General features: G+C 51.1%; 1 protein-coding gene across 1 annotated transcript; it reads left to right on the forward strand.

Moving 5' to 3' along the window:
- The first annotated feature begins 737 nt into the window (after positions 1-737).
- Positions 738-25,060, forward strand: ATOH8 (atonal bHLH transcription factor 8). The gene is made up of 3 exons (XM_059471284.1): positions 738-1,163; positions 15,273-15,464; positions 23,437-25,060. Exons 1-3 carry the CDS (start codon positions 738-740, stop codon positions 23,440-23,442), a joined length of 624 nt encoding a protein of 207 aa, XP_059327267.1. The 3' UTR covers positions 23,443-25,060.
- Positions 25,061-27,006: the final 1,946 nt, after the last annotated feature.

Consider the following 27,006-nt stretch of genomic DNA (forward strand, 5'->3'; position numbering starts at 1 on the left):
CGGTGGCGGGGCAGCCGCCGGAGGATTCCGCGAGCGGCGGGAGGGATGTGGGGATGCGTGTGCGAGAAGCGCCGGAGCTCCCCCAGCTCCCCATCCCGCCGGGGTGCCCGCGGTGCTCCCGGGCACATTCAGGAAGGCGACGTGAAGTCAGGCACCCCGTGCCTCGCAGATGAGGGTCTTGATGCGGAAAACCAGTGATAAGGGAGGAGAAGCGGAATGAAGCGGGTTGGGAACCGAAGCAAATCCCAGATTTCCCTGGGGAAGCGAGGCAGGGGGCTGGGGGAGAAGCGCACACGGTGGGTCGCGGCGAGTCTCCGGGGGGCAGGATTTCTCTTCCATCGCTCCATGGAAGAGCGAGATTAAAGAAGAAAGTGGGAGTGGGGTGGGAGGGGAGGGAAGGGAAGGGGGGGTAGGGGGGGATGAACAAAGGAGATTGGCAGCACAGCTGTTTTGGGAAGAAAAAAAAAAAAAAAAAAAGCCAGCCTTCCTGTTTCTTTAAAGCCGCTCATCTGCGCGGCTGCCGGCGGCGGGAGGCAGGCGGGCTGTGCGGGAGCTGCGCGGAGCTCGGAGGAACGCACGGACGGACGGAGCTCCGCTGCCCGCCGCGGCCGGGCGGGCGCAGATGGGCGGCAGCGGGGCGGCGGCAGCGGCAGCAGCGGCGGCAGCGGCAGCATCGGGAGCGGCGCGGCAGCGGCGGAGCGGCCGCGGCTGAGCTTCGCCGCGCAGCGCCCCGCGCCATGCGGAGCGCGCCGCTGGCCGAGGGCGAGCCCTGGCCGCGCCTGTGCCCCGCCGAGCTCGGCGGGCTGCGGCGGCTGCGGCGCAAGCACGGCGGCTGCAAAAGTTTCCGCGTGGAGCTCAAAGTGCTGAGCGGGCGGCGGACCGCGCTCCGCGCCCCCCCCGCAATGCCGCCCCCCGCCGCCGCCGCCGCGCCGCCCGCCTGGGAGCCGCGCAGCGCCGCGCTCGGCCCCGCCGCCGCCAGCAGCGCCTTCCCCGCCGCCCCGCCGCCGCCGCCCGCCGCTTCCCCGCGCCCGCGGCCGGGCGAGGCGTCCGGCGTCTCGCCCGAGATCAAAGCGCTGCAGCAGACGCGGCGGCTGCTGGCCAACGCCCGGGAGAGGACCCGCGTCCACACCATCAGCGCCGCCTTCGAGGCGCTGCGCAAGCAGGTACCTGCCGCCGCCCGGGCACCGCTCCGCCCGGCCCCGCAGTGCCCGCGGGGGCACCGCGCAGCGCTCCGCCTGCCCGGCCCGGGCTCTGCCCGCCGGGACCCGCGGGGTGTGCGGGGAGCGCCCGCGCTGCCCCGGGGCCGGGGGAGGTGAAGGGCAGGAGCCGAGTGGCCGCCTGACAGGAGGGGAAGTCGGTTCAAAATGCCTGGAAGTACCAACCCTAGAACTGTGCTAACGCTCAAGATAAATAAATAAGGGCTTTTAATTTGCTTGCAGTTAGAAAGTTTTGGACTTTTTTTTTTTTCTCTCCCAGAGGGAGAGTGGTGTAGAGAGCGAAAAATAAAACAAACCTGATAAATCCCTCCGAGGGAGAACAGAGTGTGTAGAGAGGCACTTGGTCAAGCTGGGAGCTGGGGTGATGCTCCTGTACCTAGAGCACGTGTACTTGCCAGCTGTGCAGCTGCGGTGAGCTGCCCCAAAGGGATCACCGGGAATTTGGGCAGCACCGTGCTCCTGTTGACTTTGATCCCTCAGAGCCCTTGGGGTTCTTGCAGCAGCCTCTGAAACGTTCTATGAGGGATAGCCAAGCTGAGCTGTGGTACTCCACCAGTTAGCTTCCCATGGCTTTTACTGTAGGCTGTGTTTGAAGTGTGTCTTGTGCTGGGCTTTCTTGCTGAGAGGACTTGAAAATCCTGATGGTTGGCTGTAAAGGATATGTTCACAGTGTCAGGGTGGCACTTTTGAAAGGTAAATTAAAGGTTTTGGTCAAAATCCTTCCATTACCTGCCCAGGATGAGGAGAGATGCATAGAAGCTGCAAGGATCTTGTATGTTCTGCACAAGGATAAATCAGTGCCCTGGCCCCTGTACTCAGCCTTCTGTGCATGTAGGCACCGTGTAGAGTGCAGTGATAGACAAAGATGTGCTGTCACATTGTGCAAGCCCAGATGTGCTGGCTTTTCTGCCTTTCTGTTAAACGTTGATGGGACTGTTCCAGGTGTGCAGGAAGGAGGAGAGGCACAGGGCTCAGAGGGTGGTAAGCTGCAGATGAGTCTGTGAGAAGCGTTAAGCATCACTTCTCCCAGGATGGTCCCTCCAGCCTGGTGGGAGCAGCGTGGTCTGCTTGCAGGGGAGCTCACACACACAGGCTTTTCCCTACCATCTTCTGGATATTACTAATGTGAGCCATTCCCCAAGTGTGCTCACTTTAGGACTCAATCTGCTCCCCTGCTTAGAGGAAATCTGCTTGTTCCTCTCTTCAGCATGCTGCCTGGAGCCCTTCTCAATGGCTGCTGTGTCCTGGGTGGTTGCACCCCAAGAGTTAATCCTTTCCCGTCATCTACTTTGGCAAACAGATTTCAGGGGCTGAGACCAGAGCTGTGTGTCAGGAGAGAATCGCTGGTGAACAACTAAACGAGAGCATTTCTGATCACTGTGCTGTGGTGGTATCTCACTGCTCCTGTTATAATCCCAGTAATCCAGTGTGTGCTGGGTGCTGTCCCCCGGTGCTGAGGCCACCCCTTGTCTGTGCAAACTCCAGACTTGATATATTTTGTTTCTGTGAGCTGCTTCCATATTTCAGTTTTTTGGTGACTGTTTGTAACACGCCTGGAAGTGTCAGTCTGATTCTCCATGGACAGACATCTACACCACCAAAACCGCAAGGGGAAGTAGCACTGATTTCCCAAATCACTGGCAATCTTGTTCTAGGCTGAGCCTCAAGCACAAGTCAGGCAGGCAACAAATTAAAGCCGCACTCTTTGGGGAAATGGGCAACTCTTGAAAAGCCTCAGATTCCTGGCCTTGGCCCTGTCTCTATAAATCTCTTCAGCCATGGACTCAGCTGGGAGCCCAGGCAGCCTGGAGAACAAGCTGCCGTCCTCTCCTCCTGTGAAAGCCGCTCTCCAGGGTCAGCACTGGAGCGAACTGGCCGAGCTGTGCTCGCTCTGCAGAGAGAAAGAAATCATTCTCTGGGACATGTTTGCCATGAGGTTTTCCTAGCAGTTTGCTGAGGGGTGGGCTGGCTGTCCCGACCATCATTGGATGACATTTGTATTCATTTCTTGTTGGGCTGCCAGCGGCGCGCCGGGTGCCGTCGGTGACATCAGGTGACAGCCAGCTTCATTGCACACACGCACGGCGCTGCTGCCTTGGCACTCGCGTCATCCGTGACGGCAGAGGGGATTCTGGGGGGCTGCTCACATCGGGGGACAGGAGGGTCCTTTCTGTCACACCTTGGCCAGCAGGGCTGTGGAGATGCCCTGGTGGAGGTACACGCAGTAGGGAGGCTTTCTCAGGGCAGCACCGCCTTCCCACACGCCAGGGCGTGCCAAGGGCCTTCAGCCCCTTGAGAGAGGCAATCCCTGCGTGCTGTCTGCTGCAGGCCTCCCCTCTTGTTCCTTGGTTAGTCCTCTGTCCCCTCCTTGTCATCACATATCAGGCTCTTAAGCAGCTGGGAGGCTTTTCCTGAGGCACTGAAACTGATCCGTCCCTGCGGACAGGAGGGCGAGGAGCAGGGGACTGTGCCGTGCCTGCACACAGCCCACCCTGGCCCCACGCTCCTTTGGCTGGGGGTCAGGTGCCGCCTGTGCAGCTGCTGGAAGCAGGAGCCTTCCTCAGCCCCTGGTACCCAACACCCACAGGTGTCCCTGCTGGATGCAGGAGTGGAGATAGCCATCCTCACTGGCACACGTGGGATAAAACCCCATTGCTGCAGGATCAGACCCACCACGGCCACGCTGTAGGGAGCCCATCCGTGCTTGCTGAGGAGGAGGAGGAGCAGGAAAGGGAAGTCGTGGCTCTCTGCAGGACACTCTCCCTGTCTGAGCAGCCCACCCGAGGGCAGGCGCCTGGCACGCAGCAAGCACGGCGCACAGATGGGCTGACGGCGGCGGCCCGGCGCTCCACAGCTGCCTGCATATGGCACACATGTTTTGGCTTGTGCTGGCTGACTCTCCAGATGGCAGGAAGGGGTGTGGGTGCTTTTTTTTCCTCCCAGTTCTTGGTGGAGGAAGAGCCAAACGCAGTTGTTTCGCACAAGGAGAGGCTAACCCAGAACCCAGCCGTGTCCCTGAGGACTGAGCTGTCCCCAGCTTGCCTCGGAGGCCAGGGCCCCTCAGAGGTGGGAGGCAGGCGGGCAGCTGCCAGCTCTGGGAAGCTGCCTGCTGTTGAGAGAGAGGTGTCCTTGCCATTGTGTTCACCCTTGGTGTCACAGCCACCAGGAACGAGGATTTCTCTCCCTCTCTGTATTGAGCTGCTGTACACCCTGCTGCCTATGCCATACAGCCACAGCACTGAAGTTGGACTGGAGAGCAGATGCTCCTGAGAATCAGCTTCTTCCCTCTGGTCTTGGTATTTGTGGTCTTCAGCTATTAAGTCTGGAAGAGATTTCTCCCCCTTTGTCCCCCAAGTATCATTTGTCCAAGTGATCCTTCCACTGACAGCAGGCTCCTGAGGCAAACTGGAGTTCTCCTTGGAAAACACTGACCTGCTCTGAGGCACTTGGAGGTGGTGAGATACTTCTGCTGTACTTGGCTGTCCCTCTGCTGCTGCCTTTCTGGTGTCCCTGTGACTGGGCAGCTCTTGTCCCTGTGACTGGGCAGCTCCTACCTGCAGCACTGCTCTCCTGCCCCCAAATGCCCTGGCAGGTGCTGGTCAGTGAATTCTTGCACTGCCCTGGCTGCTGCAGGACCCTCCACATGTGACATGAGGTGTTGTCACTTCCATCCCTTTCATCTTCCTCTCCCTGCCAAGGTGGGTGGTCAGAAACCCAAACATCTCTGAGGCAGACAGAGACAGCACTGAGTTCACAGGGACCTGGGGTCACCTTGTCCTCCATGTGAAGATTCCTACCCATCCTTTTCATGTTCAAATTCATGGAGTGGTGCTACCGTCTGGAGGAGGCAAGATGTGACAACAACATTGCCTATCTTCAAAGCAACTGTTCTCCAGGCAGTGCAATTCTGTCTCCTTTTTTTGTCTGCAAATTCCTATTGGCAGCGAGAGACTCATCCTCCAGCAAGTCCCATCTGTGAAACTGAACCACTGTAACTTTTATTGCAGTACGGCCTTAGCCACCAGATTTTCTGCTGGAAGCCCTGGCCAGAAGGGAATTGTGCTCTTCACCATGAGACTGCATGGACAGCCAAGCAAACCAGTATGTTGCACTCCCAGGAGCTGGGACTGAGCTCCTCAGCTGTGCTGACAGCCCTAAGGTGGCAGCAAACTCTCCCTGGATGGATGGAGACAACCAGAGCAGCCTTCCTGATCTGGAGCCTGCCTGGGCTTGCACATCTGGTTTGTCTCTGGAGCACTGCTGTCCAGCTCCTCCTGAAGAGAGTGATGCACGGAGCCACAGCGAGCTGGAGTCTGTGCCGGGAGCAAATGTGTCCACAGACATTTATCTTCCCCTGAAGTGCTCTGGCGTTTGCCTCAATCTTTTCACCACCACGTTGCCAGGACATTCTCTGCCTCAGCAGCTGACAGCCTCGCTCTCTGCACTCGTGTGGGTTCTGGAGATGCTTTAGGGTTTTATAGGGCTTTTTAGCTGCTGGAATGGAGGTTTTTCCCCCCACACAGGGTTTTCCCTTTCACTCTGTGCCTCCGGCACGCACGTGGCTGCTGTGGCTTGCTGTTAAATCAGTGCAGAAAAGTCCCTGTTCCTTCCCGTTGGGAGCATGGTGAGACATCAGGAGCAGAAGCCTCCAGGCTGCAGGAGGAGATTTTGTGGCTGTGGGGACAAACCGTCTGCAGGGGTTTGAAGGGACAAACCAGGCAGTAGATGGAGGAGCTGTGGCTTGAGCAGTGCCTTAGGCACAAGCCAGCAGAGGCTGAGGCCGCTCTGTGGGTGCATCACTGCGTGCTCACCCTCTCTGTGTGCCATCCCAAGGGTGGCTGTGGTTTGTCACCTCTGCAGGCGGGACCCTGCATGTGACCAGTGTCACTGACGTGTCCTGGCTGAGAGCTGTCCTTGGTCACCTGCTGACATCTGCCAGCCCTGTTCCCAGTGATTCATCCCTCTGTGATCCACCAGCAGGAAACCCTCGGGTGCCTTAAAACCCAGCTCCTGTAGGCAAACCACCCACTGAGCTCCGGGAGTGAAGGCTGGGCAGGAAGGTTGGGCTGTTGGAGGGATGCAGCTGGACTTCAGGAGAGCAGGAGCATCTTCCAGACACAGTGTGCAGTGCCAGTGCTGGGTGTTGTCACTGAGCAGCCCAGTGTTAACCAGAGCATCTCCGTGGCTGCTGCCAGTCCCAAGTGACACTGATGGATATTTGGAACCCAGAGTGGGGCAGCCCTGTGGTTTAACAGCTAAAGAAGATGACAAAATACTGCCCTGAAGCAACACAGGAGGAAAGAAAATAAGGGGGAAACCAAACAAAAGGACAAAAATCCTGAAAACAATGGCTGTGTGTCACCAAGAACAAGGCATTTTTGCTCCCTTGGCTGCTGTCTGGCTGATTTTATCCTTTGCTACAAATCCTGCTCCTGTCAGGAGGTGTTTGCTCTGCCTGCTGCAGCCACCCTGAGTTAACCTCTGTGTTTTCTTATGTCTCCCACTGAAATTGGAGAAAAGAATCTGCTTTTCTCCATCAAGCTTTGACTCCAGCCTCTGCTCCCTGCCTTAATCCACTGTCAAATTCCTTTCTGGACTGCAGTGGGGAGGTGGGACACTTCTCAGTGCCTTGCAGAGATCTCCCCAGGCTCTTTGTTCCCAGCCTGCATCTCCTTTGGTCAGTGCCATGTGTGTTCCCCAGGTGAAAAATCCCATCCTGGTCCTGGTTTGCACTGTCCCCTGTGCCAGGCAGGGATGCAAACAGAGCCATGAGTGTGCTGTGGGAGGTTCTGCTCCTCTGCAGCTGCCACGGGCTCATGGTGACAGCTCCTGGGGCTCAGCAGTGACAGCAAGAGAGGGGAAAATCCTGTGGTGTCCAAGAGTCACCAAATCCAAGCTGAGTTAATGCCATTATCTCCAGTGGAGCTTGTTTTACTATTTACCAGGGGTTTGGATCCATTGGACTTCAGACATGTAGATAGCCACTACTAAACTACCACCCAAAAAAGTGTTTTCCCACTATAGTGCAGCCCCTTTCTGAGGAGATTTTCTGTGCCCAGTAGCCCTGGGATTTCTCCTCTGATAACCCCAGTAATTGTCTGTCTAGTTACTATTTTGGGGAGTGGTTCAAAGAACCAGCAATAAGGTAAGAGATGCAGCTGGACTTGGTCACTGCTGCAGCCCAGCAGTGTGATATTTTTCAGGCGTGATGCTGAGGGAGTGTTCTGTGTGCCCCGAGGATGTGCAGGAGGCTTTGGGGGTGCAAAACCTCTGTGGGAAGTGCAGGACAACTGTCCCAAAGGAAGCAGAGCCAGGCTGGGGCAGCATTCACCAGGCTGCCATTTGGAAGGGACTCCTGGTAAACTCACCCAGCACCACACCTAGGTTTTGTTTGGAGGAAGCCAGTTCGTGCTCCAAGCAGTGAACTCATGTTTGTGTAATGTGAGCGATGGGGGAGCCAGGAGCTGGGAGGGAAGCAGGAGCTGGGATGTTTGACAGCCTGGACCCACCCAAGAGGCAAAGGCACCTCGGTCAGCACTGGGGCTCCTGCCTGAGCGGTGCTGCTGCTGTTCCTGGTGGCATTTTCCAGCTGGGTTTGGGCCTGGGCTGAGCACTTAGCTCCCCGTGGTGAGGCAGGGGTGAGGCTTGCTTTCAAACTGCTGGGATTGCATTGCTGGCACAGGGCTGCCCCTTGCTGCCGCTGCATTTGGGGGCAGAGAAAGCAAAAGCCTCTCAGCCCCACGGCACGGAGTAGCTGCTGGAGTAGAGCTCTGTGGAACATCTGACCCTGTGACACCAGGGATGGTCAGGGGAGGTGGCTCTTCCCCTCTGCTCTGCTCTGCTCTGTGAGGCCCCACCTGCAGTGCTGCATCCACCTCTGGAATCCTCAGCACAGGAGAGATGTGGATCTCTTGGAGCAAGCACAGAGGAAGCTGATCAAGTGAATGGCTGAGAAAGTTGGGATTGTTCAGCCTGGAGGAGAAAAGGTTCTGGGAGATTTTTTCAGCCCCTTCACCCCTTTCCCTTAAAGGAAGACAAAGGTTTGGTACACCCTGTTGCCATAGGCATAATGGTTTTAAACTAAAATAGAGTAGATTTAGACTAGATATAAGGAAGGTTTTTGCAATGAGGCTTGTAAAACACTGGCACAGGTTGCCAAAGAGAGGTGATACATATCCCATCCCTATAAACATTCAAGGTCAGGCTAGACAGGTCTCTGAGCAACCTGATCCAGTTAAAGATGTCCCTGCACACTGCAGGGGGCTGGACTAGATGACCTTTAAAGGTCCTTTTCAACTCAAACTGTTCTGTGATTCTTTGGGGCCCTTTCCTAGCAGCAGTTCCATGGTTGCCATGCCATCTATCCACACAGAAAGATCTGGCTTTAGATCTGGCTGGGTTCAAACCCAAGGGTGCTGCCCCAAAGGTCCAGGTCAGGGTAGTGAGCACCAGAGGAGCCATGGGTGGGTCCTGGTTGCTGCTGTGCTGCAGGAGGGATATTTGGGAATCAGCTCTGAAGGGATGTGGTAGGACTGTGAAAGGATGTCTCAGGAGTACTTGCAGGCTTTTCCATCCTACAGCTGTGTAAGTCATCATTGTCCCACCTGGAATATTAGAAGGACTCAGGGCCTGCAGCTGTTGAGACAAGGTAGGGAGACCAAGTCACCTTGCTGGTGAACCTGAACACACCAAAGTCATTAGATGAGTCCTGCAAGCAGCAAAAGGACACATATGTGTTCACTTCACCCCCAGAATTGAGTGGAAAGAGAAAAAGGCTGGCTCTAAACCCTTCCCTACAATGTAACACATCTTAAATAGAGCCAATGATCTGGGCAAAGCCTTCAGCTTGTTAAGGATCTTACTCATGGAATCACAGAAGGGCTTGGGCTGGAAGGGACCTTGAAGATCATCCAGTTCGAACCCCACCCTTCCTCTAGCCCAGGTTATTCAAAATGACATCCAGCTTGGCCTTGGGATGAGGCATCCTTTCAGGGATGAGCATCCCCACATCCACAGCAGCTCTACAGATAATTTGAGATCATGCAAGAGGGGCTTCCCCTGTCAGGGCTGACAAGGCAGGGACACTGTCAGTCCTCTGCCCCACCCTGCCACTGTTCCCCAAGGTGCCTGAGCCCCAGGAAGTGTCTGACTCACCCTGGGCTAGAAAGGGATGTGCAACAGCCAGGACTGTGAAGTACTGGACATTCATATGAACCTCTGGAAATGTTTTTGGCAGGAAGCTCAGCACAAACAATGAGGCAGCGCCGCTGGGCTGCGTGTTGGGATGCAGGGAGAGGCAGCCAAATGTTTTGCTGGGGGAGGGGGGCAAGGAGAGGGGCCCTGATGTGTTTTAACTCCCAGAATAAAAAATAAACCAGATGAATTAGCAGGCAGGTAGATTCAGCAGCTTATTATGGCATGTTGAGGAGCTAGCTCAGGAGGGCTTGGCTTGTGCTGCATCTCAAACTCTGCCTTAGAGCTCTCCACTGCCTCAGAGCTGTCCCATCTTCCCTGCTGGGCCTGGGGGGCCCAATTCTGCCCTGTGTGACCTTCTGTGGAGAGGATCTGTGCACGTCTGTGCTGCTAAATCACATTTGGAGCACAGTCACAGAGACATCTGGACCCCCAGCACCCAACACCCTTCTTTACCCCAGCATTTTCGTGCAGTGTAAAAGCAGGCTTGGTTTCACAGATGTTATCTGTACAGGTCCAGAGGGTGTTCATGGAAATGGTATCTATTTTATAAAGACAGAGCTACACAGAAGCTCAATGATGTGAACTGGCTTAATGCTCCCAAAGTGCACAGGATGCTCCTGGTTGTTCTCTGCAGAGCCATCACAGTGAACACACTCTGGACCCTCATCTCTAGCCTGGTTGCCCCTGGCTCTGGATGGACCTGCTCAGCTCACAGCTGCCCCATCAAAGCCCTGAATTCTGTTCAGTTCAGGCATGAGGAGCAAGAAGGTGACAGAAGGGAAGGGTTTGGTCCTTGCCAGGAGCAGGACAGATACCTGCTCACGTTCCTGCCTGAACATACTGTGTCACCCTAGAGATGGGCGACACTTGTGCCCTTTCACCATCTCCTGCTTTCCCCAAGCTCCTCCGGCAGCCTCCTCCCCTGTGCCATGTCAGAACCAGATGCCAGCCCCTGGCTTTGGTGGGTGACAGTGATGCCCTGGGGAGCTGCAGTGGGTCCCTGCCCCGCTCAGGAGGGCTGGCTGCAGGTCAGGAGCACAGCAGCCTTCCCACGGACTTCAAAGGGAGCATCTCTGGTTTTCCAAGGGCGCTGCCTCCGAGTCTGAGACGTCAAGGATAGACCAGACCTGTTAGGTCACATCCCTTTCTGTTTTCCTGCCAAAGAAGGGCTCTTCTGCACAGGGATATGTCCCAGGAGCATTCATCTTGCCTTGCTTCAACTCCTGCCAGCCTGGGGATCACTGATAAGACCCATGAGACTCTGCAGAGCCCTTTGCAGACACAACTAACAAACATCCTCTGGCTGGAGCTCTGGTCCCAGCTCACTCTGTGCTGATGTCCCAAAGCTGAGGATGGTGCTGGTGTCCTTGCCTTTCTCGCAGACAGCTGCATTCCTCAGGGCTGGTGTGAAATTTCAGTTGCAGTTCCTTCCTAATTCCTTTTAATCATTGCAGATTTTGCAGGCAAGATGGTGAGCTGTGCTGCTGCTCCCCAGAGACCGGTGAGGTCAGATAAGGGAAATATTTCCATTAACTGCCCAGGAACTCGAGCCTGGTTCCCCCTGGCTCTGGATGGACCTGCTCAGCTCACAGCTGCCCCATCAAAGCACTGGAGCCTGTTCAGTTCAGGCATGAGGAGCAAGAAGGTGACAGAGGGGAAGGGTTTGGTCCTTGCCAGGAGCAGGACAGATACCTGCGCACGTTCCTGCCTGCCAAAGTTCTGTGTGGAGGCTCTGTGGGAGCTGGCAGGGTTACACCTGCAGGGCCACACCAGCCTCAGGTGTTTTTCCCACCTCTAAAACACTCTCTCTGTTTTAAGTTGGATTTTGAAGATTTCTCTGTGTGTCACTGACACCCCTTACTGCAGTTTGTACAAATCTGTCCCCTCTTTCCTGTAGACTTTGTGTTAAAGAAGAGGTAATACCAAAGTTACACACAGACACACTTGGGGAAGTTTTGGCTCTGGTTTTGAACTAAGTGGCTCATTCCTCTCTTAATTTCCCATGTTTAATTCAAAAGGAAACATTAAAATGGCAGGAGCTGAGCCAAGACAGGGAGGGTTCCTATGAAATAGTTTTTCTAACACTGTTACCATGGCAAAAAAAACTCTTATCTCTTAATGTTGGAGCCCTGCACCCATCACAGGACTCTCTGAACACCTCAAGGTGAAACTCTTCCCATGGGCATACAGGGCAGCTCCAGTTTGGACTCTGCTGCAGCAGTGTGGGAAAAGTGCTGTGTAATCCCAGATGAGGGTTTTGTCAGCTGTGCTAGCACTGAAATCTTCCTTGCCTTTTGTAGCAAACACGTCCTACAAAATAGTTTGGGTTTTGTTTTGTTTCTTTTTGTTTCCTTAAGAAAAAGAAAAATCCCAAAACACAAAAGAAAGAGCAAAACAGATGAGGAAAGGAGACATTGGCCTGCCGGCTTGTGTTGTAACTGGACAGCGTCTGTGCATCAGCCTCAAGGATTTCATGGTCTATTTTCCTTCCACTCAATTTAACTTCCCTCTTGCTCTAATTCTGAAATTACTCCCACATTTCACTGAATCCTTCCATTTTAGTTTCCATCTTGCTTTGTTCTTCCCTGGTGCTGTTTGATCTGGGGTCTCTGCCGCTTCCCTGCGCTGGCGTCCAAAGAGCCCTGGGTGTTCCTGCTGCTGCCTGGAGCTCTTGCTTTAAAAGAACTCAGCTCGTTGCATCTGGGCACCAGGTACTGAGGGCAGGAGCATTGCTGGGAGCAAAAAAAAGTGAAGGCAGGGATTTAGAGAGAGGTTTTGTCGGACAAAAAGGAGCTCTTAAACAGAATCTCTGCGATGTCCTTGCCCATGGCAGGGGGAGTTTGGAGTAGGTGGCCTTTAAAGGTCCCTCCCAACCCAAGCTATTCTGTGATTCCTTGTATTTTCAGGGGTATCAGTAGTAGATGGTGCGTATTAAAAAAAGGCCATTTGAAGTTTTATGGCTGGTTTCTGGAGAGGCACCTCAGCCACATCACAGCTGCAATCCTGTGTTCAGTTTTGGGTCCCTCTTTACAAGGACATGAAGGTGCTGCAGTGTGTCAAGAGAAGGGCACAGAGCTGGGGAAGGGTCTGATGAGGAGCAGCTGAGGGAGCTGGGGCGCTCAGCCTGAGAAAAGGAGGCTTGGGGGGACCCTCTGGCTCTGCACAACTCGTGACATGAGGGTGCAGCCAGGTGGGATTTGGTCTCTTCTCACAGGCAACAAGTGATAGCACAAGAGGAAATGCCCTCAAGTTGTGCCAGGGGAGGTTTAGATTGGATATGAGAAAAATACCTTCACTAAAAGTGTGGTAAATCATTGGAACGGGCTGCCCAGGGAGGTGGCAGAGTCACCATCCCTGGAAGTGTCCAGAAAATGTGTAGGTGTGGTGCTTGGGGAGAGGGTTTGGCAGTGCTGGGTTAATGGTTGGAGCCCATGTCCTTAGGGTGTTTTCCAGCCTAAAGGATTCTGTGTGTTGTACAAGTCATGGCCCATAGGGTCAACAGCCCTAAAATCCTTGTGCTCTTGGGAAAGGGTGAGCCAAGCAGCCAGTTTGGATTTCCATAAGCACCATGGCAGAGTGTTCCCTGGGGAAGAAGAAACCAAAGAGCTTGGCTGGGAGTGTGGGTCAGTGGTCAGTGTAGAGGCAGGGAATGGTGGGTAGGGAAACTGGGCCAGTTCCTGCAGGGAGGGACATCATGGGTGGACAAACCAGGACCTGACTCTGAGCTCAGCCCTGCTTTGAACAGGGAATGTCAGGTTCCACCGCCTGAAATTGTGTCCGTGTGAGCTGTGCTGAGGTTCATGACTCTGAGTGATGAGGTAATCATATGGCAGAAGAAATGAATACCACACAGATAAAGTGGAGTGATGCATATGGAAAAACCCATACCAGAGTCCATGTGTGAAGTGATAGACTCTGAACTGATCATTATTTCAGAGAAGGGAGACCTTGGGGTTTCTCTAGATGGTTCAAGGAAAGTCTCAGGTCAGTGTCTGGCAGCAGTCACAAATCAAATCAGGAATTAGGAAGAAAGGAACATTAAAAAAAACAGAGAACATAAGCATCTGTTAGATACATGCACCCACAACATGAACACTTTGTGTTGTTCTGATCATCTCCTCTCCAAAGGGACTGGGAAAGGTTCAGGAAAGAGCAGCAAGGGTCACCAAAGATATGGGATGGCTTCCATAGAACAGTCTGCTGAACAGGATTAATCTTTTTCTTTTGGAAAAGAGGCTGAAAAGATGATGGTGAACTAAAAAACATATGTCACAGGAGGTGAATAAATATCTGTTGTCCTCTCTTCTAATACAGAACTGTAGTACCTCAAGGGAAGACAGTAGGAGCCAAGTTCAAAACAAGCAAAAAGAGAAAAAAAATTATATAGACTGGATAGAACACTTTGCAAAAAGATGTTGTGGCTCCTCAAAATCAACAGGGTTGGTTCAGCTTACCAGACCAAGTTCATGGGCAGAAAAGATCTATCATGGGTTGCTAAATTTGGGGATGGCACATCTCGCTGTAGTGATGGAGGTGATGGTAGCTGGAGCCTGATAGAACACTTGGGGAAATCCTGTCTGTGCCTGAGCTGTTCTGCTCCTCCTTTGGCAGCTGTGTGTGGGTGCTGTGGGGTTTGTGGAGGGGCTTGAACCCGTTTTACCTTCTGTAAAGTCAGGGAAAGCATTCCAGGGGTGATCCCATCTTTGTGTCCTGTGGAGGAGAGAGAAGCTGAGGCACGGGCATGGCAAGAGGAAACAAAACTCCCCAGCCCTAAGCTGAGTGTGACACCCTAGAGGGCTGTGGAGAATGGAGACTGGTGCAGAGGCAGGTGGTGGAGAAACACTGAGGTGTGCCAATGATTGATGATGTGAAGGCTTTGACAGGTGGTCAGACAACCTGAGGGGCTCGGATGGGTTTCAGATGAATGCACAGCTTCAGTTTCCTGTAGGCAAGAGACTCTTGCTCATTAAAGGCTGAGTGACCTTCAGCAATTTTGCAGACTAGAAAATGGGGTGCCCAAGCATGTTGAATTCAGAAGACCTCTCTTTAAGCTGGACATATTAAAGTTTTATGCCTAAAATCAAGTGTAGAGGTAGTGTTTTTATAGATCATGATTGAAAAGCAACCCACCCTTCTGCAGCAAGAACCACATACTGCTCAGTTATTGAGCCCCATTCAGAATAGTTTGAATTGTTCAAATGTTTCACGTTGCAATAGAAATCTTTAAGGATGAAGAAATAAATTGCATAAGATACACCCAGCTCCCTGAAACAGGCTCTGTTTTGGTCTCTTTTGTGGGGTGAGGTACCATGATGGAGTGTTAGAAATTAGAACAGGTAGAAATTACTGCTCACTCAAGGTCCTGCTACTCAACAACATTGTGTTTTTGCACGGGCTGAAAGTCACAATTGTTGATTTTTGAGTGATATAACTGCTCATATCTTCTTATTGCCTTATTCTGCAAGACCTGTGATGATATGGGAGCTGATTGTAGGGAGTAAGTTACTCGGGACAAGTTACTGGGAGGCATGGGGATGCAGGTTTCTGAGAAACAGGGCCTCCAAGAGGTGACCTGAGCAGCAGGCAGATGTCCTGGGCTGTATCCTGCCATCACATTTTAAGCAGAACTGCCCTGCTGAAATCAAGAGACTTCGTGCTGCTTTCATCCCCATGGAGATCAGCAGGGGAGTTCTTCTTAAAAACCCGTTGGGACCATATGGTATTTTATCACTAGAGTTTCTATTTGTGTTAAAACTGCGAAGAAAATAACTGAGAGTTGTTTTGTCATGCTTCAAGCGAGATGTTTTGTTTATCTGGCCTAATTTTTAATTATTTCTTTTTCCCTGTTGCCCTTTCTAGGTTCCCTGCTATTCTTATGGTCAAAAGTTGTCCAAACTGGCCATCTTGAGAATAGCCTGTAACTATATCCTTTCCCTGGCCAGACTAGCAGACCTGGATTACAGCGCTGACCACAGTAACATGAGCTTCTCTGAATGCGTGGAGCAGTGCACTAGGACCTTACAAGCAGAAGGAAGATCTAAAAAAAGGAAGGTATGTTACAGCCTCTCCCCCAGCTCACCCCCTAAAAAATGGTAAAAGTTACAAAAGGGAGGAGAAAAAAAAAAAAAAAAGAAGAAAAAAAATCCAAAGTAGTTTCCTTCTTTTCTGAACCTTGTGAAATTTGCCTGATATTTTTTGTCCCTCGCCTTTCTCTCTGTGTGTTTTTCTCCTCCATCCATCTGATCTTGTAATAACCACATTCCTCCCTAATCAAAAGCTTTTCTCTCCTCCCTGCTCTTCCCCTTGTTAGTCACCCATCGTGTGTTTCAGCACGAGCTGATCCCATTAAGAGTCATCTTGGGACTGTTACTTGTTAAACCAAACCTGCCTTGAGTCGCCTTTGGGAGCCTGTGAAACGCTGTCACCCTCCTGTGTTTTCTGTTTTGTTTAATCTCACACTTATCTCCGAGAAAAATCACCCGACAACAAAAAAAAAGGTAGCTGATGGAGACATTATATGTATAAACACATTAGTAAGATGTATGACCTGAAGGACATGTGGGTATCTTGAGGAAACAACGTTAAATCTAATTACGCCTTGCATTCCTTTAGGTTACTTAACACTGAACCAATTAGGTGAAATCATCGTCAAGCGGCGGGAGGAAGAAGCAGAGCGTTCTGCCAGTTTTCCTCTCAGAGAGTGACATGGCTGAATTAAAGGAGTGATTGATGTCTTTGTTCAGGCTTTTATGACAAAAAGAGTTTTGTAAACTTGAATTGAACTTCCCCCTGCTCCCTGAGCTTGCTTGTCAGGCAGGATAATAAATCAGCAGGATTTGAATGGATGAATGGGCAGCTAAGCTGGGGAGCAGGCTCCTTCCCCGGTGTTGTTAAGATCTGCCTCTGATTCGGGCAGGTTTCCTCACTTTTTCTCCTCTTCAGCCCAACAAATCATCCTGCAGCAACTCAGTTTATAAATAAACACAATAGCACACTCCCTGTTGCTTCCTCTGGCTGTCAGGGGCTGTATTTATGCCCACGGAGCAGCAGTGCCAGGCAGAGAGAGACACAGCCCCGCGTGCCCACAGCTGGCAGCTCTGCCTGGGACTGGGAGGTGTGGGGAGCTCCAGGGCACAGCCCCAGACTGGGGGTTCACCCTGGGGGTTCACCCTGGGCTCTGTAGTGCCACAGGCAGTGGTGTCCCAGGGACACTGAAGTGGTGCTGCCAACCCTGGGGCAAGCTGAGAGTTGGTTCTTGGGTCTCCTCTCCAAGTTAAGATGGGGGAGGAGAAAAGCATAATTTTTGGGGCTTCAGAAGGTTGCTGGTTGGGTCTAGGGACCCCTCTCCATGTCAAGAAGAGGATGAGCATCCTTTGTGAGGCTTTAGTAGATTGCTAGTTAGGTCTTGGATCCCCTCCCAAAGTCACAAGGGAGGGAAGGAAGAGAATGAGCATCCTTGATGAGGCTGCAGCACATTTCTGGGCTGCTCTTCAGGCTTTGGGTGCCCCGTGGGCTGAGACCCATTGTCTTGGTGTATGTAAACCAATGCAGGCTTAAAGACAGGAAACAAGGAGCCAGACTTTAAGTGGCTCCAAATCCCAGGGTGTTTACATCTGAGGGTTAGAGCTGGGCCCGTCCTTAATTTAAAAATTAAATTAAGAATTAAAAGAATTAAAAAACCACCATTTATGGTGGTTCCCTTCAGAGTGGATACATGGAGAAAAGCCCCAAGCCAACCAAGAGTGCCTGAACAATGAACTCTACCAGGGCACCTCCCAGGCACCACCAACCCACAGAAACAGCATCACCAGGAGAGAATCTGCCTTTTCTCCACGTTCTTGAAGGACACCCACCCTAAACTTTCTCCAAAAGCCCTCTCAGAAAAAAAAGCCAGGCTTGGTACCCAAGGCAGGGTCTTAGTCCCTGCTCTGCCTTGCTTTTCTTTCTGGAAATTATAGTTCTGCTGCCAGTTTACGGCAGCCCTTAAGGATGACAAGTACACTTTAATTTCCATCAGTATTTGCTCAGGTGATGGCAGGAGCTCATCCAGCTGCTGATGAAGCCAAAACCAGCAGGTACCACTGAGTAACTCTGGTAAACCCCAGTAGATGGGAGTGGGGATGCAAAGCCTGCGTTGGGAGGACTCATCTTGCACGTCTCCCTTTCTCCTTGAGCCCAGCAGATCGTGAGCTCAGGGGAGGAAAAGGCTGTTGTCAGAGGGCAATTACAGATGTGGGATGGCTGTGCAGCTGGTCCAAGCTCTGGGTGTCAGGTGGTGGGGAGGGATGTCTCTCCTGGGGGGTCTCACACAGGCAAATGGATGAGGGTACAATGGCTTGGCCCAAAATCGCTGCTCCCTCATTCATGTTGAGATCGGCACGTTTCTGTGAGCTCTGTGTGGTTTTAATCAGGTCTCTGAAACCGCTGCTTACTGAGCAGTTCCTCTGAATTATCGGCTTTGGGGTGCTTGTTTTTTTTTGTTACTGTTACTGTTTTGTTTTGAGTTTCCTTTTATATTCTCTCTTTAAAAAATCCCAGCGATCCTGAGCACAGACCTCCTTGAGCTGCACCTTAGGTCCACAGCACCCTTATCTCCTGTCATCTCCATTTTATTGTGTCTGCCTCTCTCTCAGCTCTCTGGTTGCAATGTGCTGTGGCACCATGATCTTTTCACACAAAAAAGTAGCTGGTTGGAGTTTGTTTTGGCAGGCAGAGACTCCAGATGTTGCATTTGCTGGATTGTGCATTGCCTTTTGCTTTGTTTTTGGGGGCAAATTATCCTGTGTCCCTAACGCTAGGTTGTTGTTCATATTTTGCTGTTGCAATAGGAAATTTACTGAGTGGTTTTACCCCCCCCGCCCTTTCTATTCCCATTTTTGTTAATTAGAAAAGTTGGCTTTAGTCTTTCAAAGTTGACTAGAAAAAAAGAAAATCCCCTTTTCTGTCCTGACTGCAGTTATAAGGTGATTTTAGTTCTTGCAGTTGAGGGTGCTTGGTGATGGGAGATCTCATTTATAAGCAACAAAGGAGGCTTCAGATGCCTTTTCTTAGAAAAAGAAGAAAAAAAGCTGACTGTGGGGGGGTGGTGGTGGTGAATTCTGATGATAGTTTTCATTCCTTAAAGCTGTCTCTTGCTTGGTTATAAATGATCTGGACTAAGCCTCGTCCTTAACCGTGCACCCAAGAGTTGCACCACGTTGGAGATCTGGGTTGCAACACCCTCAGCAGAGCCCCAAGTCCTGCAGGGGCCACGCTGATGTCTTGGAAAAAGGGGGGAACTGCCTTCAGCTCCGGCCAGGAGCATTCTCCAGCAGCACAGAGAAAGGAAAGGCAGCAGCAGCAAGAGAAAGGGAAGGCCAAGTTTTCCTTACCCCCAGGGTACCCCGTTTCTGCATGGCACAGGATCCTCAGTGGCCAGGGGGTATCTGAAAGCCTCACAGGGATTCTGTGGTGTTTGGGGTCCAGCTTGCTGCTCCCAGAATCTCTTTTTTCCAGGGCTGAATTCTGGTGCCCTGCAGGATAAGGGTGTAGGGTGCATGGCTGGGGGGCTCTCCCTGTTATTTGTAGGGTGCAGAGCTGTGCACTGGAGCCCCCCAGCCCCACAGGATCTGACCCCAAAACTGTGGGGCAGAACTTTATTCACAACCACAGTCACTCAGTGCACACAGAGCAGGATCCAAGCACGGACCAGCACCCAGCACCCCAAACCCCAAACCCCCGTGGCAAGGCTCCTTTCCCTTGCCCTCAGGATCAGCCCCGTGCTAGGCCGCAGCGTCACCGCGGCCATGGGGGCCCAGCCGGAGCAGGGAGCGATGGGTGAGGGACATTTTCTCTCTCTCTCTCTCTCTCTCTCTCTGCTCCATCCTCCCCCCGTGGCGGCTCTTCTGGCAGTCTCAGACTCCAGATGTTCGGAGCGCGAGCTGGGAAGTCCTGCTGGCGCCACTTGGGGCAGAGGGCAGGGGAAAGGCACGCGAGCTGGAACCCGGAGTACTCAGTCACTGCAGGACTTGGCGCATTCCCCAGCTCGCTGCTGGCACATTCCCCAGCTCTCTCCTGGCCATCTGTTCCAAAAAAACACTTTCAGAACCTCATCATCACTCAGGATACAACACTGCGAGCAGCTGTTAGCGAGGCAGAAGGGGAGGGAAAAAAAAAAAGGGGAAAAAAAAAAAAAGAAACACACACACACATTTAAAAAAAAAAAAAAACCAAAACCATGCGAAAGGTCTCTTTGTGAGAGAGGAAACTGGGTTATGAATAACAGGCGAGCTGTTGGAGCTCAATAAAAGTTTTCGGCTGGAATTTAGTTTCTTGTTTTTGTGCCTGTGTGTGTGGATGAGCACAGACGCAAGGAATTAAAAATTAAAAATAAGCTGTATATATGTCTTTTCCCAGATAATTAAACTATATAGAAACATATATGGAACAAAAAGCTTCTCTGTTTGTTGCAGCCTGCTGCACTAAAAGGGCTGACATTATGTATGTCATTATTGCATTATATAAAATAGTTATTGTGGTGTTGTGCCATGCCTTGATGCCCCCTCATTGCTACTTTGCTAAAAGCAGAGCTCCTGCTGTAGGTAACACTTATTCCTGCTGAAAAAATTAGAAGGAGGGTGTTCTGCAGGCGTATTTACCTGCAGGAGTGAACAAGTTAAGCGTTTATATTATAAAAGAGAAATGGTAGTGGCAGACTTGATTTGTACAGCACTGAAACCATTTGCTTGGAGCATATTTTTTTGATAACACTGTATCATGACTCGTGATTTATTTTGACAAAGCCCTGAGATAAAGCCACAGCTCCCACCCCCTGGTTTGTGCAGCTGATCCTGACTGCAGGGTCTCGCTGTTATTGATCATCTGATATTGATTATCAGAACCATTCAGAGCCAGCACAGTAAAACCTTGATGCTCTGCATGGCATTTCTTCCTCGTGGCTTCCCATCCTGTGTGGGGAGGAGGAGGGAGGGGGTCTCATTATGAGATTCGACCTGCCTTTCCCCTGCAGTTTGCCTTAGCAGAGGTTCCTCTTTAAAAATAGCTTCATTTCCCTGCTCGGACTTGCCGGCGAGCGCGGGCAGCCAGCCAGTCTGCTCCCCACGGCCGCCAGCTCCAGGGAGGAGCTGCACCACAGGAGAGCCCAACCCGCCCTGAGCCACCTGTCCCTCTGTCCGTCTGCCACGGGACAGCATCCCCGGGGGCACGGAGGGGACCTGGGTCTGCCCGGCCATGGGTTATCCCTGCTGCATGCTGGGTGAAGGGTTACCCACCCAGGGACCTGCTGATAAACAGCGCAGTGAGAGGGTAGTGAGGTTAATTTGTTTATCACTTGTGCATTGCGTGTCCCTGCAGCCCAAAACAAGGATTGCAGGTGGGGCACGGGTGCTAAGGCTCGTGAGGAGTTCATGAGCAAGATCACTCAACTCTGGACAGGGTACCCCAAGGGCACTGCACACCCTGCATCAGCCCACTGGGGCATTGAGCATCAGGACCCCAAAGAGCAGGGCCCAAAGCTTTTCCTTGCAGAAGGATGTGATGTGGGACTCGGTACCCCAAAGAGCAGGGCCCAAAGCTTTTCCTTACAGAAGGATGTGATGTGGGACTCCGTACCCCAAAGAGCAGGGCCCAAAGCTTTTCCTGACAGAAGGATGTGATGTGGGACTCAGTACCCCAAAGAGCAGGGCCCAAAGGTTTTCCTGACAGAAGGATGTGATATGGGACTCCCCTGTTCCATCACAGCACCCCAAAAGCCCCTTTGCTTTAAAGTCACATCACAGCACAGGGATGGGACCAGGGATTTTCTCCCTTGGTGGGAGCAGGATCCCAGCATAGGATCCATCCCCTCTGTAGCAAGGGTGTTGCCAAGAATAGGGTAAGATCCACCCCACAGATATTGGGTAACTGCAGCAGAAGGAAGATGTGAGTAGAAGAGACAGGAGAAGCCCTGGAACAAAGGCTGACTCAATTCCAGAAGTGCTTTGATTTATGGAGATTGAAATGCTCCAGGATGCTGCAAACTCACCAAGGTCATTGGGCCAGTTGTCAAATTCAAGAGCCATGGGAGTTCTGATGTTATTAGTTTAAAGCAGACCCAGGCTCATAAATCTGTCTTCAGAGCTCCTGGCTGAGTGAAAAAGGGTGGAGGGGGAAATAAAAGCCTCTTCCCACCACGCATAACCCATGGCCAAGCGTTGGGCAGTGCCTGGGGACCCGTCCAGTGGTGCCAGTGAGGTGTGCTGAGCATCTCCATCGTGTTGCAGGGGGATCTCTCCATTCCCCTTCCCGTTTCCTGTGTCTGGAAGGCACAGCACAAATGCCCTGGCCTGGTTTGTGCATATTCCCTCCTGTTCCCCCATGGTTGATCTTCCCCAGCTGCAGCGACTTCAGAGCAGAGACCTGGCCCTGAGACTCCTCTTCCTAAAAGCCATCCTGCTTCCCCAAACCCACAAATGCTTTTGATCTCTCTGCTGTCTTTTAATATTGATGACAGCAGTCATTGCTTCCCTTCTTTCACATTTTCTTTCCATTGGTAAATGTGGGATAAATTAAAAAACCTCCTTTTCTATTACAGGTTATTAATATACATTACATATTGTTGAAGGGTCCCAACAGAAACATTGGCAATGCATAAGGCTGTTTGTCATTCTCCCACCTGAACCTCATTTATTCAAAATCCCAAATAAAACCTTGAATCAGAGCAAGTTCCTAAATTTTCTCTGAGCAGCTCTAGGTAGGATTGTCCAGAGACAGCTCCAGGAATCCAAGGTCCAGCAGACACCAGCATTCATTGCATGGAGGATGACCTGGGTGCTTTTAGTGAAATATTCTTATCAAGAGAAACCTTGATGGTCCTGGGGCAGTCCTGAGCTTCCCTGGGTCTGCACTTGACAGGAGGGGGTGAAAAGGTGGACTTTAGGTTCCCCTGTCCCTTAGCCTGTCATGGATGACCAGCTGTAATCGTTGATATCACAGCAGCTGCCCTAATGGTAGCCGTAAATCAAATAAATACCAGCAGGTTACCAGCATTTTATACCCTGATGTTACAATGTCCAGTGGTGGAAAAGGACAAGCAGTACAGAAACAAAACAGACTGGGGAAGAAAGTTTTTCAGGCCAGGCTTTAAGGAGTTTGACCCTGTTAGGACTGACAGAAATGTGGCTGACCTGTTCAGGGAATCGGTGACTGTGTCCAAAGGACTTTCAGAAGCTGTACTGCACTCTGAAAGGTTCTTAAATCCACTGGCAAAAAGCAAGAAACGCTGGTAGCACTAGCTAAATGTGATCTCATTTCCAAGTTTCTAATTCCTAAGTTATTTAAAAGAGGATTTAGAGCCCACGTGATGAAGGCAGTTTGGACAATGGGGATGTGATCTCATGAAATCCTCAGGCCCTGAGGATTTTCTTCTGTTTTGAACTATGTTAACCATTGTTTGTGGGATATTTGTGGGGCTTATTTTAATGCCGAAGGGGGTTTAGATGAGATTTCCTTGTCTCAAGCTGCCACGGTTTGGAGTTGACCATTTTCCTATGGACCTGGCCATAATATTCTGTAGCCCAGTGTAATTTCCCAAGTAATTGCCACAGCTGTGACAGGCACATGGGACAAGTTGCAGTCCCACAGACCAAGCAGCTATGCCTGCAGAAAATTCAATGCAACAACTAAGATGTGGAAGGAAAGCCCATCTCCTGCTTAAACCCTTCTAGCTGCCACTCCTTTGCTTTCTGAGATCAGCTCCTGAACTGAAAATAGCAGATATTTGCCATCACTTTAATTATTTATTTGTTTCAGCAGGCAGGAGTTAGACCCAACGCCAAATTACTGTGTTGTTTTTCTTCCCCAAGCCCTCCTCTTCCTGTCTGTGCACCCCCTGTCCTCTGTGCAGGCCCTGGCCTCCACTGTGGCACCCACAGATGGTTCCAGTGTGAGCCCAGCTCTGGAGCATTGCAGATCCACGGGCAGCGGTCCCCAAGGACGAGGGACACCGCGTGCCCACTGATCTCACGGTGCTTCTCTCTCCTTCCAGGAGTAACAACCAGCAAGGGAGGATTCACAAGGGCTTCCAGCCAGAGCTACGTCTGGTCTTGGCAAAGGTTGCACGATCCAGATGAAGACTGAAAGCAGCTTTTTTGCAGAAACCCCTATTGGAGATGACGATTGGCCAAGGAACTTTCTTAACCTCTGGAACGGAAAGGAAAAAAGGAAAAGGAAAGGAAAAACAAAAGGACAGGGATGCTTCTTATTGTTGTTAAGCCAGCCACCTTTTCGTACGTGCAATTTATTTAGCACTTTTCCCTTTGCTTAACTGGGAAATGTTACCCTCTCAGCTCATGTGTACAGTAATTTTTTGTTGTTGTTGTTGTTGCTGTTGTGCCAAAGATTTGATGGAGCTTCTACACTGTGTCTTATTTTTGCCTTAATGTTAAACCTTTGAGCCAAAGAAAAGTCAGAGGAGCCATTCAGATCGTGGCAAGCAGGCCAGCCAGCTGTGGGTGACAAAGCCCAATTTCTGTACCCTTCTGTGAGTTACCTCTTATTTCTGCAGCCTGCACTTCCCTGGAGCCAGCTTTTGGTGTGAGCAAGAGCTGGGGCAACACCGAACCATGCTGTGGTGTTCAGGTTTGCTTCTTCCTTTGAGCTACTCTGTAGTTCTGCCTTTTGGGCAATTTCCTGATGTTCCTGCCTGTGCGACACATCCACAGGGTAGAAATACTGACACGAAGTGAGAGCTGAAACAGGAGCTATGGATTTATTTTTTTTAATAAAGAAATAAAATTAAACAAGCGAAAGCAAAGTGCCATGTAAAGCAAAGAGAGAGAGAGAAAAAAAAAAAAATAGAAATCATAAGAAAGTTCAGCCAGGCAGAAAGAAGTGCAGCAAAATGATTCAGCCGGTGTTTCAGGTTTGTGAAGTCGTTTTTTCCATGGGGTTTTTCAAGTGGTCAGAAACCCGTGTAATGCAAAAGCATTTGAATCCTGTACTGTACCTTTCACTTCAAATTGAAGTAAAAAAAAAAAGAGAAGAGATGGAGAAACATTTGCTTGGAGTAAGCAGACTTTATAGGTAATGCAGTTCGTATGCAGGACATCTGCTAATGATGGAGGGACAGAGCTCTGTGTTCAAGTAAAAAAAAAAATGAGTTCCCAAACAAAGAAGATTAACATGTTTTGTTAATCCCAGGGGGAAATGCCGTTATTTGTGGGGCCAGATTCACATCCTGGCCCTCAGTGTGAATCAGGTTCCCTCCCCTGTGTCTGACTTACTCCAGTGGGGTCTGGCCCAGCCCCGCCAGGCACTGGGGCAGGCAGGAGGCACTGGGCAAGGGAGGGAACAGTCTCTGTTTTACTGACGTGATTATGCAAAACTTGAGCTCCTCAGTGCCTGCCTGCTCGTTTCCCAAGCTGAGCAATGGGCTGGTGAGCCCCGAGCTGGGGAGCTGCTGTGCCAAACCGGGGTCTGGGGTGCCAGGCTGCTCAGTGCCAGCCTGTCCCCTGGCTCCCAGGGAGCTCGAGATGTCCTCTGCCACATTTCTGGGACACGTGGGACAGCTGTGTCCAAACCCCCTCCCAGGAGCTCATTATATGGCTCCCCCTCCACTCTCACCGCTGGTCATTATTAGCAGCCCAATAAAATACATTTTTAGATTGTCATTTGTATTTCTTTATTAAAGCACGGCTTTTAACGATGTCTTTTATTATATACATTAAAGCCAGCTTTTTAGCTTGTAATGGGGAGAGGGGCTGAGCTCACTGACTGTGGGAAATGCTCCAGGGCTGTTTGCACTCATGTCAAAGGACTGGGTTTAAAGTGCTTTTGCTTTCAAGAACCAGCAAGCAACTGGACCTTGTGTGTGTGGCCCAGCCAGAGAAAACAGTGAGAAAAAGGGAAATGGAAGGCAGTAGGGAAAAAACAAAACAAAACAAAACAACCTCACAAGATGACCTAAAGGGAGAACAGTAGGTTTTGCCATGGCCATGCTGCAATTCTCCCTTCTGGGTTTTGAGCAAGAGCAATGGGGACAACCCCAAGTTGTCCTGGTACACACAGGAAACCCTGTGGGCATTTCATTCTTTGAGCAGAGTGAAGCATTCCCTGAGCATTTTTAATTTGAGAAATGCCATCATATTCTAGTTATGAGTTCTGCAATGGCTCTCAGTTTGAGTTAATAATTATCAGTAAAGCAAGGTCTGCAGGGAGAGCCAACGATACAATACTGCTGATAGGCTTTATTTACCCTTTTTTTTCCTTTCAGTGCCTGTTGTAGATAAGGAATTTGCTGCAAATACGTAAGTCACAAGCTGGACAGCATCACTGGGTTGCAACTGGGGCTTGAGGTCACACAGTATTTTTTGTCCCCTCGATTAGGGAAATATTAACCCTTGGGATTATGTTGCTCACTTAAAAATTCCCAGATTCACTTTCCTTAAATATTCCCTGCTATTCCCAGATGGCAGGGAGATGGCAGAGAGAAAGTCCCTAAAAGCTAAAAAATTAAACTGGTTTGCCTGATTTAAGTGAGCAAGACTCCAAAGAGGATGTGTGGGTGCTTTTGAATCACAGGGAGGTCAGGCAAGGTGAGAGGAGCAGCAATGCCACCCCTGCCACTGCCCCTGCACCTCGGCCCAGCCCCACCAACCAGCCCTGACAACAACAAGAAGGATAAATGTTTACAAAGGGTGGCAAACACGTGAGTTTGAGCGCTGCCATGGAGCTTTCATGGGCAGTGGTGTCAGCTGAGGTACAGAGCTGACCTTGCCTCGCTCCTCCCCTCCCCGAGAGGTCTCTCTCTCTGAAGATAACAGGGGATGATGTTTGTTATCATGCTGGAAAAGCAAAACAGCCCTCGTGCCGTCACCTCCCTGGGGTCAGCAGAGCCAAAACCTTTGCTGCCAGTTGGCGCCGGCTGCCAGCTCCACATATTGGATGGGAGGGCACAGGAGCCTTGGACACACAGCCCACAAAGGGTGGCGGCTCTGCTCACTGACCCTGACCCACTGTGGGAGCAGGGGGAATGATGTTCACTCTGTAAAGAGGAGATATTTGCGTTTTTCACAGATGCTGAATGCCACATTAGACCCAGATGCCATAATAAATCAGAATTCACACACCAAAACAATAACATTGCCTGGCTGTAAAGCACTGTACCCACTGCTCATACTGCATCCACTGCAAAGTTGTGGTGGGTGAAGAGCATGAGCTCTTCCCCTTAATTCTGATCTAGCAATTGCTGAAGGAACTCAGTGGCCAAGTTGATACCAAACCAAAGGATCCTCTTATAAAAGTGACAACACTGCCAGACTTGTTCAAAGTACTGCTCAGGATTTGCAGCAGCAGTCACCTTTTACCTGCTTGTTAAATAATGTCCTTGCAGCTGCCAAGCCCTTCTTGCACAAGGAGCTCTGTCCTGCCGACACCTCTAAATCCAAACTTTTTCAAGCCAGGTTTTGTATGACCACTTATATAACACTTCAAGGTGGCAGGGGTTGAAAGGCAGTCTATGAAGGCTGTCTGTGAAGTCTCAAAGATGTGTGGAATAATCTGCCCCATAAAGCCAGATTCCTTTCTTTTGAGGGTTTCCTGTTGCTCATGGTTGGTG

This window comes from Ammospiza nelsoni, chromosome 4 (genome assembly GCF_027579445.1).
Source record: "Ammospiza nelsoni isolate bAmmNel1 chromosome 4, bAmmNel1.pri, whole genome shotgun sequence".
Lineage (NCBI taxonomy): Eukaryota > Metazoa > Chordata > Aves > Passeriformes > Passerellidae > Ammospiza > Ammospiza nelsoni.